The sequence below is a fragment of the Salmo trutta genome, chromosome 26 (assembly GCF_901001165.1).
Source record: "Salmo trutta chromosome 26, fSalTru1.1, whole genome shotgun sequence".
Lineage (NCBI taxonomy): Eukaryota > Metazoa > Chordata > Actinopteri > Salmoniformes > Salmonidae > Salmo > Salmo trutta.
In genome coordinates, this window is record NC_042982.1 from 27,020,606 (window position 1) to 27,034,379 (window position 13,774).

At 42.0% G+C, this 13,774-nt stretch overlaps 1 protein-coding gene across 1 annotated transcript; it reads left to right on the forward strand.

The window, feature by feature from the left end:
- Positions 1-910: 910 nt before the first annotated feature.
- On the forward strand, positions 911-6,222 carry LOC115163560 (collagenase 3). Its single transcript, XM_029715554.1, has 10 exons — positions 911-1,295; positions 1,654-1,898; positions 2,111-2,259; positions 2,500-2,625; positions 2,715-2,870; positions 4,440-4,560; positions 4,660-4,793; positions 5,140-5,299; positions 5,408-5,511; positions 5,626-6,222. The coding sequence occupies exons 1-10, from the start codon at positions 1,197-1,199 to the stop codon at positions 5,724-5,726; spliced, it is 1,395 nt and encodes a 464-aa protein (XP_029571414.1). The 5' UTR covers positions 911-1,196; the 3' UTR covers positions 5,727-6,222.
- Positions 6,223-13,774: the final 7,552 nt, after the last annotated feature.

The window sequence follows — 13,774 nt, forward strand, 5'->3', positions numbered from 1 at the left end:
CAGTGGCTCTGTTTCCACAGTCTAAAACAGTTTAGCTAATGCTCTCTCTCAACATAGTCATATGTCTCTGATAAAGTGATATACCGTAGGTATAATAGCGTCAGCCAATGTTCATAAATACCTATATTTTATCTTAACAGCATCTGCATGAGGTGCACATTGTATGTTTGGCAAGCTTTTAATCCCCATTAACTCTGTCAGAAACTTCAAGTTAATTGCAGTTAAGAGTGTTATTTACATGCCTGTTGTAAGGCTGCTTGTCATGTTATTTGTGAATTGCTATAAAATACCCCTCTTGGCTCGGAGTCTGGGTTCAGGAATTCCATTCTTATAGCAGACTGATGACCACATGTGGCAACACAGACACACACAGACACACAGAAGCAGCAGACATACAAGTGACCTGCCCTGCCCCCAGTACTTAAACTCTGCTGCTACAAATTGGGACACAGGCTAGCCTTATCCAATATAATCTAATATATACATTTATATCAGTGACCAAATGTGAAATACATATCATGTTCTGCCAAGGTATGTGGTAAATCATGTTAGGTTGTATTTTGAGTGGATTATCCCTTTAACTGATTTATCTATGGCCACCAACGGTCATCCTCTGTCTTAATCAAAATAACATGGAAGTGTATCACAGTCATGGGTGTCTGAAAGTTTTATAAATAGCATGTGTAGTCATCGACATGTATGTACATTACCATTTAAAGATACAGTATTTAATTAACTTTCTTACTTAAAGCCCAATATAATTTTTTTCATTATAGAGGAATTTAGAGATGTATTTATCTTTTGAAGAACATAGAATAGTGTCACAAAAGTTCAGAGACCTGGTCACTTGCCATATGCATTCATTGAATCTTTAAAAAAATTGTCATGAACATTTGGTCAAAAGATGTGACATCACTGCTTATTCAGGTGTGTTTATAGCAGTCATGAACATTTGGTCAAAAAAATGTGACATCACTGCTTATTCAGATATATTCATAGCAGATACTAAACCACAAGCACTCCGTTTTCTGAACTACCAGCAGTTTTAGGCAGTCTTTGAGGAGGAAGTGGCTAGGTACCTTTACATGAATCACAGACACTTAGAAAAAAAAACACGCAAACACTCAGTATAAAAACAGACTTGGCTCCTGGACCCCAGTCAGTCACTGTGCTGGACGCCACCAAGACAAGACAAGATGGAAATCACAGGTTTACTGCTCCTTGTGGTGGTTGCTCAGTCATTTGCTATGCCTCTATCATCGCCGGAGGAGACTGACAAGTGGCTATTAGCCGAGGTAAGCCAACTAAAGCTGTGGTTCTGATGTCCTTTTGTTTATCAATGTCTGTTTGGTGCACTGAATATTTATGTTTTTAATATTGATTTTACAGTTATCCTCATACTCGACATAAGGATACATGCGATAATGTATAGTATAAACAAAATTAGCATTGTTTTATTTAAACAAAATTGTTAATTGCATACAATATGCCAGACGTTGTTGAAATAATATAACCCCTCAAATTGAACCCTGTGTTTCTCTTGTGAATTTGCTCCTTAAATGACCATATTTAAATTACATCCATTATATATGACCACGCTTAAACATCTGCATATCATGAAGGTGTTAACTTATGTTATTGTTTCCTCTTCAGAAATACCTCCGCAAGTTCTACCACCTTCAAGCTGGACTTCAGGGAACCTCGACCCACAGGTCGTCAGATGCCATGCAGGCTAAGATCAGGGAGATGCAGTCCTTCTTCAACCTCCAAGTGACAGGGAGCCTGGACGCTAACACCCTGGAACTGATGAGCATGGCCAGGTGTGGTGTCCCTGACGTGGGGGAATACAATCACTTCCCCCGACACCTCAAATGGCAGAACACCAACGTGACCTTCAGGTGAGGCTTCTCAAACACTCTGGGTCATAGATTGTGTCATAACCCTAATTTGTATTTTTTTTATGGTATTGGTGAAATAATGTTAATTTACTCCACATACACCACATGACCTTGGAATCAATGGATATTATCAGCTTTCATTACTTTGGATAAAACTTTTCAAGTTTCTCTTGAATGAAGACATGTTTCCTCTCTCTTGAACGGTCCTTCAGAATAGTGAATTATACTCCTGATCTGAAGAAGGCAGATGTGGACAGAGCTATCCGTAATGCCTTCAACATCTGGGCTGACGTCACTCCTCTGACCTTCAAGAAACTGCACGAGGGGAAGGCTGACATCATGATAGCATTTGGGACAAAAGGTAGACAAATTTCTTTATTCTGGCCTACAGTTGATACATTTTTGTCAGTAATACTATACAGAATATATGGAGAATATCTTGATTCATTTGATAATCTTACTGTAGTTTTGTTCAACATTCAGTGATCATTGTTTAGAGTTGTGCAAGACCCTGTCATAGAATAAATTGATTGAATGCTGGCAACACTTACTGAAACCATCCTCAAACATAATTTTTTACCTGGCCTTTCTTTGTCTTTAGAACATGGAGACTTCAACCCCTTTGATGGCCCTGACGGTCTCTTAGCCCATGCCTATCCCCCTGGCAGAGACATTGGAGGAGACACACACTTTGATGAAGATGAACATTGGTCAAAAGACTCAGACGGTAAATATTTGGTACATTTATGTGGGGATCAGGTAAAATGTATGACATTTAATCAATGATTACTTACTGACATATTTCCTCTCCTGTAGCCTACAACCTTTTCCTGGTCGCTACTCATGAGTTTGGCCATGCCCTTGGCTTGTCCCATTCTTCTGATCCTGGAGCTCTGATGTACCCAGTCTACTCCTACAGTGAGGGTTATCCACTGTCTGAGGATGATATCACCGGCATTCAAGCTCTTTATGGTCAGTGTGCCACTTATTAACCCAAACAGAAAATAGTTAAGTCAAAAGAAAAGTCAAAAGTTTGGACACACCTACTCATTCAAGGGTTTTTCTTTATTTGTACTATTTTCTACATTGTAGAATAATAGTGAAGACATCAAAACTATGAAATAACACATATGGAATCATGTAGTAACCGAAAAAGTGTTAAACAAATAAAAATATATGTTCTTCAAAGTAGCCTACCTTTGCCTTGATGACAGCTTTGCACACTCTTGGCATTCTCTCAACCAGCTTCATGAGGTAGTCACCTGGAATGCATTTCAATTAACAGATGTGCCTTGTGGAATTTCTTTCCTTCTTAATGCATTTGAGCCAATCAGTTGTGTTGTGACAAGGTAGGAGTGGTATACAGAAGATAGCCCTATTTGGTAAAAGACAGAGTCCATATTATGGCAAGAACAGCTCAAATAAGCAAAGAGAAACGACAGTCCATCATTACTTTAAGACATGAAGGTCAGTCAATCTGGAAAATTTCAAGCGCTATGATGAAACTCTCTCATGAGGACTGCCACAGGAAAGGAAGACCCAGAGTTACCTCTGCTGTAGAGGATAAGTTAATTAGAGTTACCAGCCTCAGAAATTGCAGCCCAAATAAATGCTTCACAGAGTTTAATAACAGGCACATCTCAACATCAACTGTTCAGAGGAGACTGCGTGAATCAGGCCTTCATGGTCGAATTGTTGCAAAGAAACCACTACCAATGGATTCCAATATGAAGAAGAGACTTGCTTTGGCCCAGAAACACGAACAATGAGATTCTTCGAAGTAGCCACCCGTTGCCTTGATGACAGCTTTGCACACTCTTGGCAAATTTGAGATTTTTGGTTCCAACCACCTTGTCTTTGTGAGACGCAGAGTAGGTGAACGGATGATTTCCGCATGTGTGGTTCCCACTGTGAAGCATGGAGGAGGTGTGATGGTGTGGTGGTGCTTTGCTGGTGACACTGTCAGTGATTTATTTACAATTCAAGGCACACTTAACCAGCATGGGTACCACAGCATTCTGCAGCGGTACGCCATCCCATCTGGTTTGTGCTTAGTGGGACTATCATTTGTTTTTCAACAGGACAATGACCCAACACACCTCCAGGCTGTGTAAGGGCTATTTGACCAAGAAGGAGCATGATGGAGTGCTGCATCAAATGACCTGGCCTCCACAATCACCCGACCTCAACCCAATTGAGATGGTTTGGGATGAGAAAAGCAGCCAACAAGTTCTCAGCATGTGGGAACTCCTTCAAGCCTGTTGGAAAAATATTCCAGGTGAAGCTGGTTGAGAGAATGCCAAGAGTGTGCAAAGTTGTCATCAAGGCAAAGGGTGTCATCAAGTATAAAATATATTTGTTTTTTTTAAACACTTTTTTGGTTACTACATGATTCCATATGTGTTATTTCATAGTTTTGATGTCTTCACTATTATTCTACAATGTAGAATGAGTAGGTGTGTCCAAACTTTTTACTGGTACTGTAATTCCACCCACTGGAGACATATTTTGAAACTTTCATTATGTGGTTCAATTCTTTAGGCCCGAACCCCAATCACAGGAAAGTGAAGCCCAAGCCAGATGCCCCAAACAAATGTGACCCCATGTTGAGTTTTGATGCTGTTACTGAGCTCAGAGGAGAAACAATCATCTTCAAAGACAGGTAGGGAGTGTGTCCATTCATTAAAAAACTTTTCGACACAAACTATAAGCTTAAAATTGACAAAATGTATGTGCGTTGATGTTTTCTATTTGATGATAGGTTCTACTGGCGTCTCCATCCTCAGTTTGCAGAGCCTGAGCAAACCCTGATCAAATCCACCTGGCCCTCCCTCCCCAACAAAGTGGATGCTGCCTATGAGTACCCTGAGAAAGACATGGTCTTCATATTCAGTGGTGAGTTACATGCTGGCAACACTGTTCGCATAGTCCTCTGTCATCCTGAATATGCAATTACAGTTCTACTTTGCTCCTTTCCGTCACATATACATTAGATATCTAATAAAATTGATATCGGTGCAAGAGACATAGGTGGGGCAGCAGCGTAGCCTAGTGGTTAGAGCGTTGGGCTAGTAACCGAAAGGTTGCAAGATCGAATCCCTGACCTGACAAGGTACCAATCTGTTGTTCTGCCCCTGAACAAGGCAGTTAACCCACTGTTCCTAGGCTGTCATTTGTTCTTAAGGGACTTGCCTAGTAAAAAAAAGTGTAATTTCATTGACAAATTGAAATATTTTTCCAGGTATCAGAATGTGGGCCCTGAATGGCTACAACCTAGTGGAGGGCTACCCCAAATACATCCATAAACTGGGACTCCCCAAGACCGTGCGGACGGTGGATGCTGCTGTGTACATCCCAGACACTGGCAAGACCCTTCTGTTCTCTGAAGAGCAGTTCTGGAGGTAGGACGATATGGTCTGGACTGGTCTGGTCTAGTCTTGTTGAGAGATGTTATCTGCAAACATAACTGTTCATTATCGGTTAAAGTCTTGGTTGTGTCTTATTGACAGTTATGATGAGAAGACTAACACAATGGACAGTGGCTTCCCAAGATCCATTGAGATGGATTTCCCTGGAATGGCGGATGAAGTGGATGCTGCCTTATATAAACATGGTATATCACAATCACTAATTTCAATAATATTCTTATGTAGTTTCCGTTGCATTTGCTTTGAATATATAATAAATAGCTCTCTTTAACAAATTCATCCTTTCTTTCTCCTTGCAGGATATTTGCATTTCTTCCATGAACATACACAGTTTGAATATAGTTACAGTGCAAGGAAGGTCATTCAGATTGTTAGGACAAACTCTTTTCTCAACTGCTGATCCACTGGTGGAGAACTACTGTTATTTTATGGGAAACGTACCAATAGGTAATTTGTGCTGGACACTTGTTTGTTATTGTTATTTGTAACTCATCTCAAAGTACGCTGGAAAACTGCATGTAAAATGCATGTCTGAAGACTGAAGTATGTGTAATATTTATTTGGAATTGGAAAACGGTTTGCTTATGCATCGAACAAATGCAGAAACCACTATGCAGGGTCTTGTTTTAGGGTATCAGAAAATGTGCATCATATTCACATTACTTGTTATAGTATTGAAGGGTGGGATAGAAATCACTCTGATATACTTTATAATGCTGTAATTGCATTTCTCTCTGTATGTAAATGTTACTTGGGGAAGTTACATGTGTTGCAGATCCACCAATAGGTGGACACCAAATCTAGAGTACGAGCTAATGCTTTTATGGACTGTGAATGTTTTTACTACTAATTTTAATGACATATTTTCATGAATAAAATAATACGTGCAAATGGTATTGTCTGAGTGTTTGTGATTTAAATACTCTATAGCAACATTTAGAGTGAGACATGTGTAGGCCGACATCATACTCAAAATACGATTTTTCTGTATCAAGACAAAATGCATCTGTTTGGAGAAAATACGGTAAGAGACGTGGGAAGAGATGATACGTTTGGTAAGAGATGTAGGAAAATAGATAAAGGGATGGGAAGAGATGGGAATTTATGGGACCACATTCTACACTGGGTGCTTGTTTTGGCAGGCGTTGTCATACTACCACAGAGTCTGATCTTGGATCATCTAAGGTCATTGTGGTCAGGAAGTATACAAGATAGATAGAGCAGACGGCATAAAAGACTGCTTATGAATCACAAGTGCACACAAACCACCTACACATCACCATGCCACGGTATTGAGTAACCAGCCACAACTGCCAAAATACTCCCTCTTTGTCGTCAATACTGTAACAGGAATGACTTGGCAGCTAAATTGGCATAGCTCTGCCATTCTGGTGTAGGTTATGACTTTACTAGCCCTCCCTGCTTGTTTTTACATGGATACATCCTTGTATTGTCATTGGCCAGACAGCAGTTCTAAGTTTACACCACATGAGGGTGCTACGTCAACACGGTTTCCTGCTAGATCAGTCTGAATCAGAGGAGGCTGGTGGAAGGAGTTATAGTAGCACAGGCTCATTGTAATGGCTGGAATGGAATTAATCCAACACATCAAACACATGGAAACCGCATTCCATTCCAGCCATTACAATGAGCTAGTCCTCCTATAACTCCTTCCACCAGTCTCCTCTGGTATGAATGGTTGTTTACTGTGAGCTCAGTCTGAATGGTGGTTTACTTTGAGCTCAGCCCCTCAAACCAAAATGGGATACTCTGAGTAACATGTGTCACTCATTAAATGCTGTGATTCTTCCAAGAAAAGCTCTGCGTGTTAAGATGCAGCCACAGACCCACATACTATGCGTCTTAGCTCAACTATGGGAAAATTGACAACCCTATCAGTGCCAAACTGTAGCAGCTTATGTTGCTCAAAAATTTTAGTTTGTTCTGTCAAGCCTTCCATAGCCTACACCTGTAGTAAAAAGTATAAATCAAGTCCACTGATAAAAACATGTATGTTAGAGTGAGCAAATAGAGATTAAATCTAGTAGTTATATTCTTAGTACATGTTCTTGAGCTGAACTGATCAGAATGGTATCTATGATGCATCAGTGAGTCAGCATGAGGCTTCTGAAGCCCAGACAGGCTCTGAGACTCTCCAAGGTGGACCAGTTGCGATCCAAGACTCCCAACAAAAATAGCAATGAAGCTTGTGAGTTTAAGAAACGTAATCTTTGGGCCGGACCATGTGGATGCAATTACAGAGCAGGCCCCTAGTCTTCTCTTTTCCTCGTTAGCTGCGTCACCGATTTCTCTGAGACAAGCTCTGTTGTTGGCTGGTGGTACATTCCTCTCCCCCGACCATAGCTAAGAAGATATAGGAAAATATCCATAAGGTCTCAAAATGATACAACACCGGTCATGTTTCATATTGTTACCATCCTGATTCTGACTGATATTGGCCATTTATTGACTGTCAGAGAACCCAATGTACTGTGGAAATGTAACATGTAGCGTGATAACACAATGAAACACCTAAAGAAAATAACTTTCAAATTAAGGAATGAGTTGTGTTAAGAAAACACCTCAAGCAGAGTAAAGACCCACAAATAGTTAACTGCATGGAGGTGCTCTATTGTGTCCTGCTGGAAGTAACTCCAGTCTTGGCACCTCTGATGGAAACCAGATGGGAGGAAAAGAGAGAGAGAGGCCATAAAATCTCAGGATGTGTCCCTTTTCCTTAGGAAAAATCCCATCTCAGACCACCACTACTGAGAGTGATGCAAGCTCTTTAAACTTCACCCCCCCCTCCTCCCCCCAAACAACACAGTTGGTGGAAGTGATTATTTTGACAGTGAGTACGCATCAGGCCTGCTAGATTAGATAGGGTTTGGAAAGAGGGTATGGCTGAGTGGGAGGAATTCCTAGACAACAAACCAACATAACAACCACATAATAGCATAACTCGCTTGTGTAATCAATTTGTCTGAACTATTAAATCACCCCCTCTTAAAATACAGTACATGTTTTGTTCATGTTTCTGTCGTCTATGTAGTTTAGTGTTTTGTATGTAACAATCTTTCACCACACATCAAGTTCCCTATCAGGAATGAAATACCTGGGGTGGCAGGTAGCCTAGTGGTTAGAGCGTTGGGCCAGTAAGGTAAAATCTGTCGTTCTGCCCCTGAACAAGGCAGTTAACCCACTAGGTCGTCATTGTAAATAAGAATTTGTTCTTAACTGACTTGCCTAGTTAAAAAAAAAAAAAAAAAAGGATTTGAATAAAGCCTGCCGGATTACAAGTACAAACATTTATGCACTCACTACTTTAAGTCGCTTTGGATAAGAGCGTCTGCTAGATGACTAAAATGTAAATGTAAATTGAACGAGATTATAATCTGCAATACACATACCTGACGTGTACTGTATACAATGCCATTCAAAAAATGTATCCTCAAATCAAATGTTATTTGTCACATGCACCGAATACAACAAGTGCAGACCTTACTGTGAAATGCATAATTACAACCCCTTATCCAACAATACAATAAAATAAATAGAGTTGATAAAATATAACTTTTGTTTATTTAGTTTTAAAAAATCGAATCAATAAAAAAGTAACATGCATGTACATAACAATAACGAGGCTATAAATCAAATCAAATTTTATTTGTCACATGCGCCGAATACAACAGTGAAATGCTTACTTACAAGCCCTTACCCAACAATGCAGTTTTAAGAAAATACCCACAAAAAAAGTAAGAGATAAGATTAACAAATAATTATAGAGCAGCAGTAAATAACAATAGCGGGGCTATATACAGGGGGTACCGGTACAGAGTCAATGTCATTGTGCGGGGGCACCGGTGTCGAGGTAATTGAGGTAATATGTACATGTAAATCAAACCAAATCAAAATGTATTTGTCACATATACATGTTTAGCAGATGTTTAGCACATGTTTAGCAAGTGTAGCGAAATGCATGCGCTTCTAGTTCCGACAGTGCAGTAATATCTAATAAGTAATCTAACAATTCCCCAACAACTACCTAATACACACAAATCTAAAGGGGTTGAATGAGAATATGTACATGTAAGTATATGGATGAGCGATGGCCCGAGCAGCATAGGCAAGGTGCAATAGATGGTATAAATACAGTATATACATGTGATATGAGTAACGTAAGATATGTAAACATTATTAAAGTGGCATTATTTAGAGTGGCATTGTATAAAGTGACTAGTGATCCATTTATTAAAGTGGCCAGTGATGGGGTCTCAATGTAGGCAGCAGCCTCTCTGAGTTAGTGATTGCTGTCTGATGGCCTTGAGATAGAAGCTGTTTTTCAGTCTCTCGGTCCCAGCTTTGATGCACCTGCATTGACCTTGCCTTCTGGATGGTAGCGGTGTGAACAGGCCTTGGCTTGGGTGGTTGATGTCCTTGATGATATTTTTGGCCTTCCTGTGACATTGGGTGCTATAGGTGTCATGGAGAACAAGTAGTTTGTCCCCGGTGATGCGTTGTGCAGACAGCACCACCCTTTGGAGAGCCTTGCAGGTGAAGGCAGTGCAGTTGCCGTACAGGATGCTCTCGATTATGCATTTGTAAAATTTTGTCAGGGTTTTGGGTGACAAGCCAACTTTCTTCAGCCTCCTGAGGTTGTAGAGGCACTGTTGCACCTTCTTCACATCACTGTCTGTGTGGGTGGACCATTTCAGTCTGTGATATGTACACCAAGGAACTTAAAACTTTCCACCTTCTCCAATGCTGTCCCTTCGATGTGGATAAGAGGGTGCTCCCTCTGCTGTTTCCTGAAGTCCATGATCATTTCCTTTGTTTTGTTGACGTTGAGTGAGAAGTTGTTTTCCTGACACCACACTCTGAGGGCCCTCACCTCGTCGTTATTGGTAATCAAGCCCACTACTGTTGTGTCGTCTGCAAACCTGATGATTGAGTTGGAGCACGCACCATTGTGGGGCCCCAGTGTTGATGGTCAGCGAAGTAGAGATGTTGTTTCCTACCTTCACCACCTGGGGGGGGGGGGGCTCATCAGAAAGTCCAGGACCCAATTGCACAGCGTGAGGTTGAGACCCAGGGCCTCCAACTTGATGATGAGCTTGGAGGGTACTATGGTGTTGAATGCTGAGCTGAAGTCAATGAACAGTATTCTTACATAGGTATTCCTCTTGTCCAGATGGGATAGGGCAGTGTGCAGTGTGATGGCGATTGCGTCGTCTGTGGACCTGTTGGGGCGGTATGCAAACTGAAGTGGGTCTAGGGTGGCCGGTAAGGTGGAGGCGCAGTCCTTGTTAGCGGGGCCGCGATGGTGGCACTGTATTATCCTCAAAGCGGGCAAAGAAGGTGTTTAGTTTGTCTGGAAGCGGGACGTCGGTGGCTGGTTTTCTTTTTGTAGACCGTGATTTCCTGTAGACCCTGCCACATACGTCTCGTGTCTGAGCCATTGAATTGCGACTCCACCTTGTCCCCGTACTGGCGTTTTGCTTGTTTGATTGCCTTGCGGAGGAAATAACTACACTGTTTATATTCAATCATATTCCCAGACCTCTTTCCATGGTTAAATGAGGTGGACCGCGCTTTCAGTTTTGAGCGAATGCCGCAATCCATCCAGGCAACCCTTGCTCTAATTTCGTCTACCTTGTTCTCAAGAGACTGAACATTGGCTAGTAGTATAATCAGGAGCAGTGGGTGATGTGCATGTCAATGGAGCCTGACCAGGTGGCCGCTTCGTCTGCCCCATCTGCAGCGCCGTTGTTCTGGGTCGACTACTGGAATTAGATCCATTGTCCTGGGTGGTGGTCCGAACAGAGGATCCGCTTCAGGAATGTCGTATTCCTGGTCTTGATGTTGGTAAGTTGACGTTGCTCTTATATTGAATAGTTGTTCCCAGCTGTATGTAATAGACTTAAGATTTCCTGGGGTAACAATGTAAGACATAATACATTAAAAAAATACTGCATAATTTCCTAAGAACTGGAAGGTAGAGTTATTAAAGTGACTTTGCATAGATAATAACAGAGAGTAGCAGCAGCGTTCCGGGTGGGGGGGGGGGGGGGGGGGGGGCATTTGCGTAGCCATTTGATTAGCTGTTCAGGAGCCTTATGGCTTGGGTGTAGAAGCTATTTAGGAGCCTCTTGGACATAGACTTGGCGCTCCGGTACCGCTTGCGGTGCTGTAGCAGAGAGAACAGTCTATGACTAAGACGGCCTTGCGGTCAGAGGCCGAGCAGCTGCCATACCAGGCAGTGATGCAACCCTTCAGGATGCTCTCGATGGTGCAGCTGTGAAACCTTTTGAGGATCTGAGGACCCATGCCAAATCATTTCAGTCTCCTGAGGGTGAATAGGTTTTGTCGTGCCCTCTTCACGACTGTCTTGGTGTGCTTGGACCATGTTAGTTTGTTGGTGATGTGGACGCCAAGGAACTTGAAGCACTCAACCTGCTCCACTACAGCCCCATCGATGAGAATGGGGGTGTGCTCAGTCCTCCTTTTCCTGTAGTCTACAATCATCTCCTTTGTCTTGACCACGTTGAGGGAGAAGTTGTTGTCCTTGCACCACACAGTCAGGTCTCTGACCTCCTCCCTATAGGCTGTCTCATCACTGTCAGTGATCAGGCCTACCACTGTTGTGTCATCAGCAAACTTAATGATGGTGTTGGAGTTGTGCCTGGCGGTGCAGTCATGAGTGAACAGGGAGTACAGGAGCGGGCTGAGCACACATCCCTGAGGGGCCCCCGTGTTGAGGATTAGCGTGGCGGATGTGTTGTTCCCTACCCTTACCACCTGGAGGCAGCCTGTCAGGAGGTCCAGGATCCAGTTGCAGAGGGAGGTGTTTAGTCCCAGGGTCCTTAGCTTAGTGATGAGCTTTGTGGGCACTATGGTGTTGAACACTGAGCTGTAGTCAATGAACAGTTAATTCTAATATGATGCTGACAGAGCCAATAGCTCTCTTTCCCATCAGGCCCAGCCCAGTCAGCTGGACAGGTCATGCTCTCTGGAGCCAGTTGGAAGGAAATTCTAACAGCAATTTTAAACGCTGTCCCTGAATAAGACCCATAGAGAAGACCCAGAAAAGAGACATTGTGAGTTGTACATGACATTCCTTTCCCCAAAATAGGGCTTTGACTTTTGACTTGAACTTAAGAGAGTATTACAGACATCTCATTCACAGAGGCAAAGTGGATTATTTTAATACCTTAGCATTATCAGTTCTGCTTTATCATGCATAAATATATTATTATTTGATCACAGGCAGTAATGAGTGACCTGTGTAACAAACTCAGTGTCATGAGGAACATTCTAATTTGCCACTTTGCCTATGTTCAAAGTCATAACACTATACTGCCATCGTCTTGCAAATGGTAACATCCTGCATGAATTTGTTTCTTTAGAAATTCACTTTTTTAAAGTTTTGTTTAGTGAACAGTAGGTCAGAACAGGTTGGTAACCATACTCAAACAGTCTACATACCAGCCTGTTTGTTCATCCCAGTTTGAAGGCTAGAGCTTGCTGTGGATAGTGACTCTGCTTTCATGTTGATAAAGAAAGGCTTCAGTGAAGGGAGAATCGCTGGCTAAAAACTCTCAAAGACACATTCTTTGACGTTCTTTGCATGTTCGCCGCAGACACATCAATCAGAGATTATCCTGAACAGAATGTTAACAAAGTGGTGAGTCTCATTGGCTCAGTTACTCAAATCAAAGGGATCTTCATAGGCTAGTGTACAATAGTTAATGTAGTACTTTTACTATAATGGAAAATCAAGTTTTAAATATACAAAGGAAGTGTCTGGCATGGGGATTTGTGGTTGAAATCCCTGTGAACTGCTCTTTGGCCTTCGGCTAAGAATTTGGAAGGCTAATTCTCATCCGCGTACTCTTATGCAAAACTATGTATAAAGGCCATACAAAACAAATAACAAAAATTGGATTGGAGGTATCTAACAATGTGATCTGCATTCCAACATGCAGCACTGGTCTCCAGCCAATTTGATTTTGGAATAAAATATGATCAACATAATGTTCATGTAGCGGCAGGTAGCCCAGCGGTTAGGAGTGATGGGCCAGTAACCGAAAGGTCGCTGGTTCGAATCCCCAAGCCGACTAGGTGAAAAATCTGTTGATGTGCCCTTGAGCAAGGCACTTAATAATGATTGTTCCTGTAAGTCGCTCTGGAGAAGTGTGTCTACTAAACAGTAAACTGATGACTGGATACCAGAGCCTAGATTGTATATAATGTCACAGAAATTAACACCAGAAAGCAAAACACACAAGTCCAGTAAGTCTGTTGTAGTTGTCTGACATGACAATGGCACGTCCTCACAACCCGTAACATAGTGTGTCAGCTCCCATTGTTGCCCTGCATAGAAGCCCTAAACATTGTGTTCATTCACCCACTGTTTCCTGCCAGGCAGCAAACAATATCAGGTTGGCC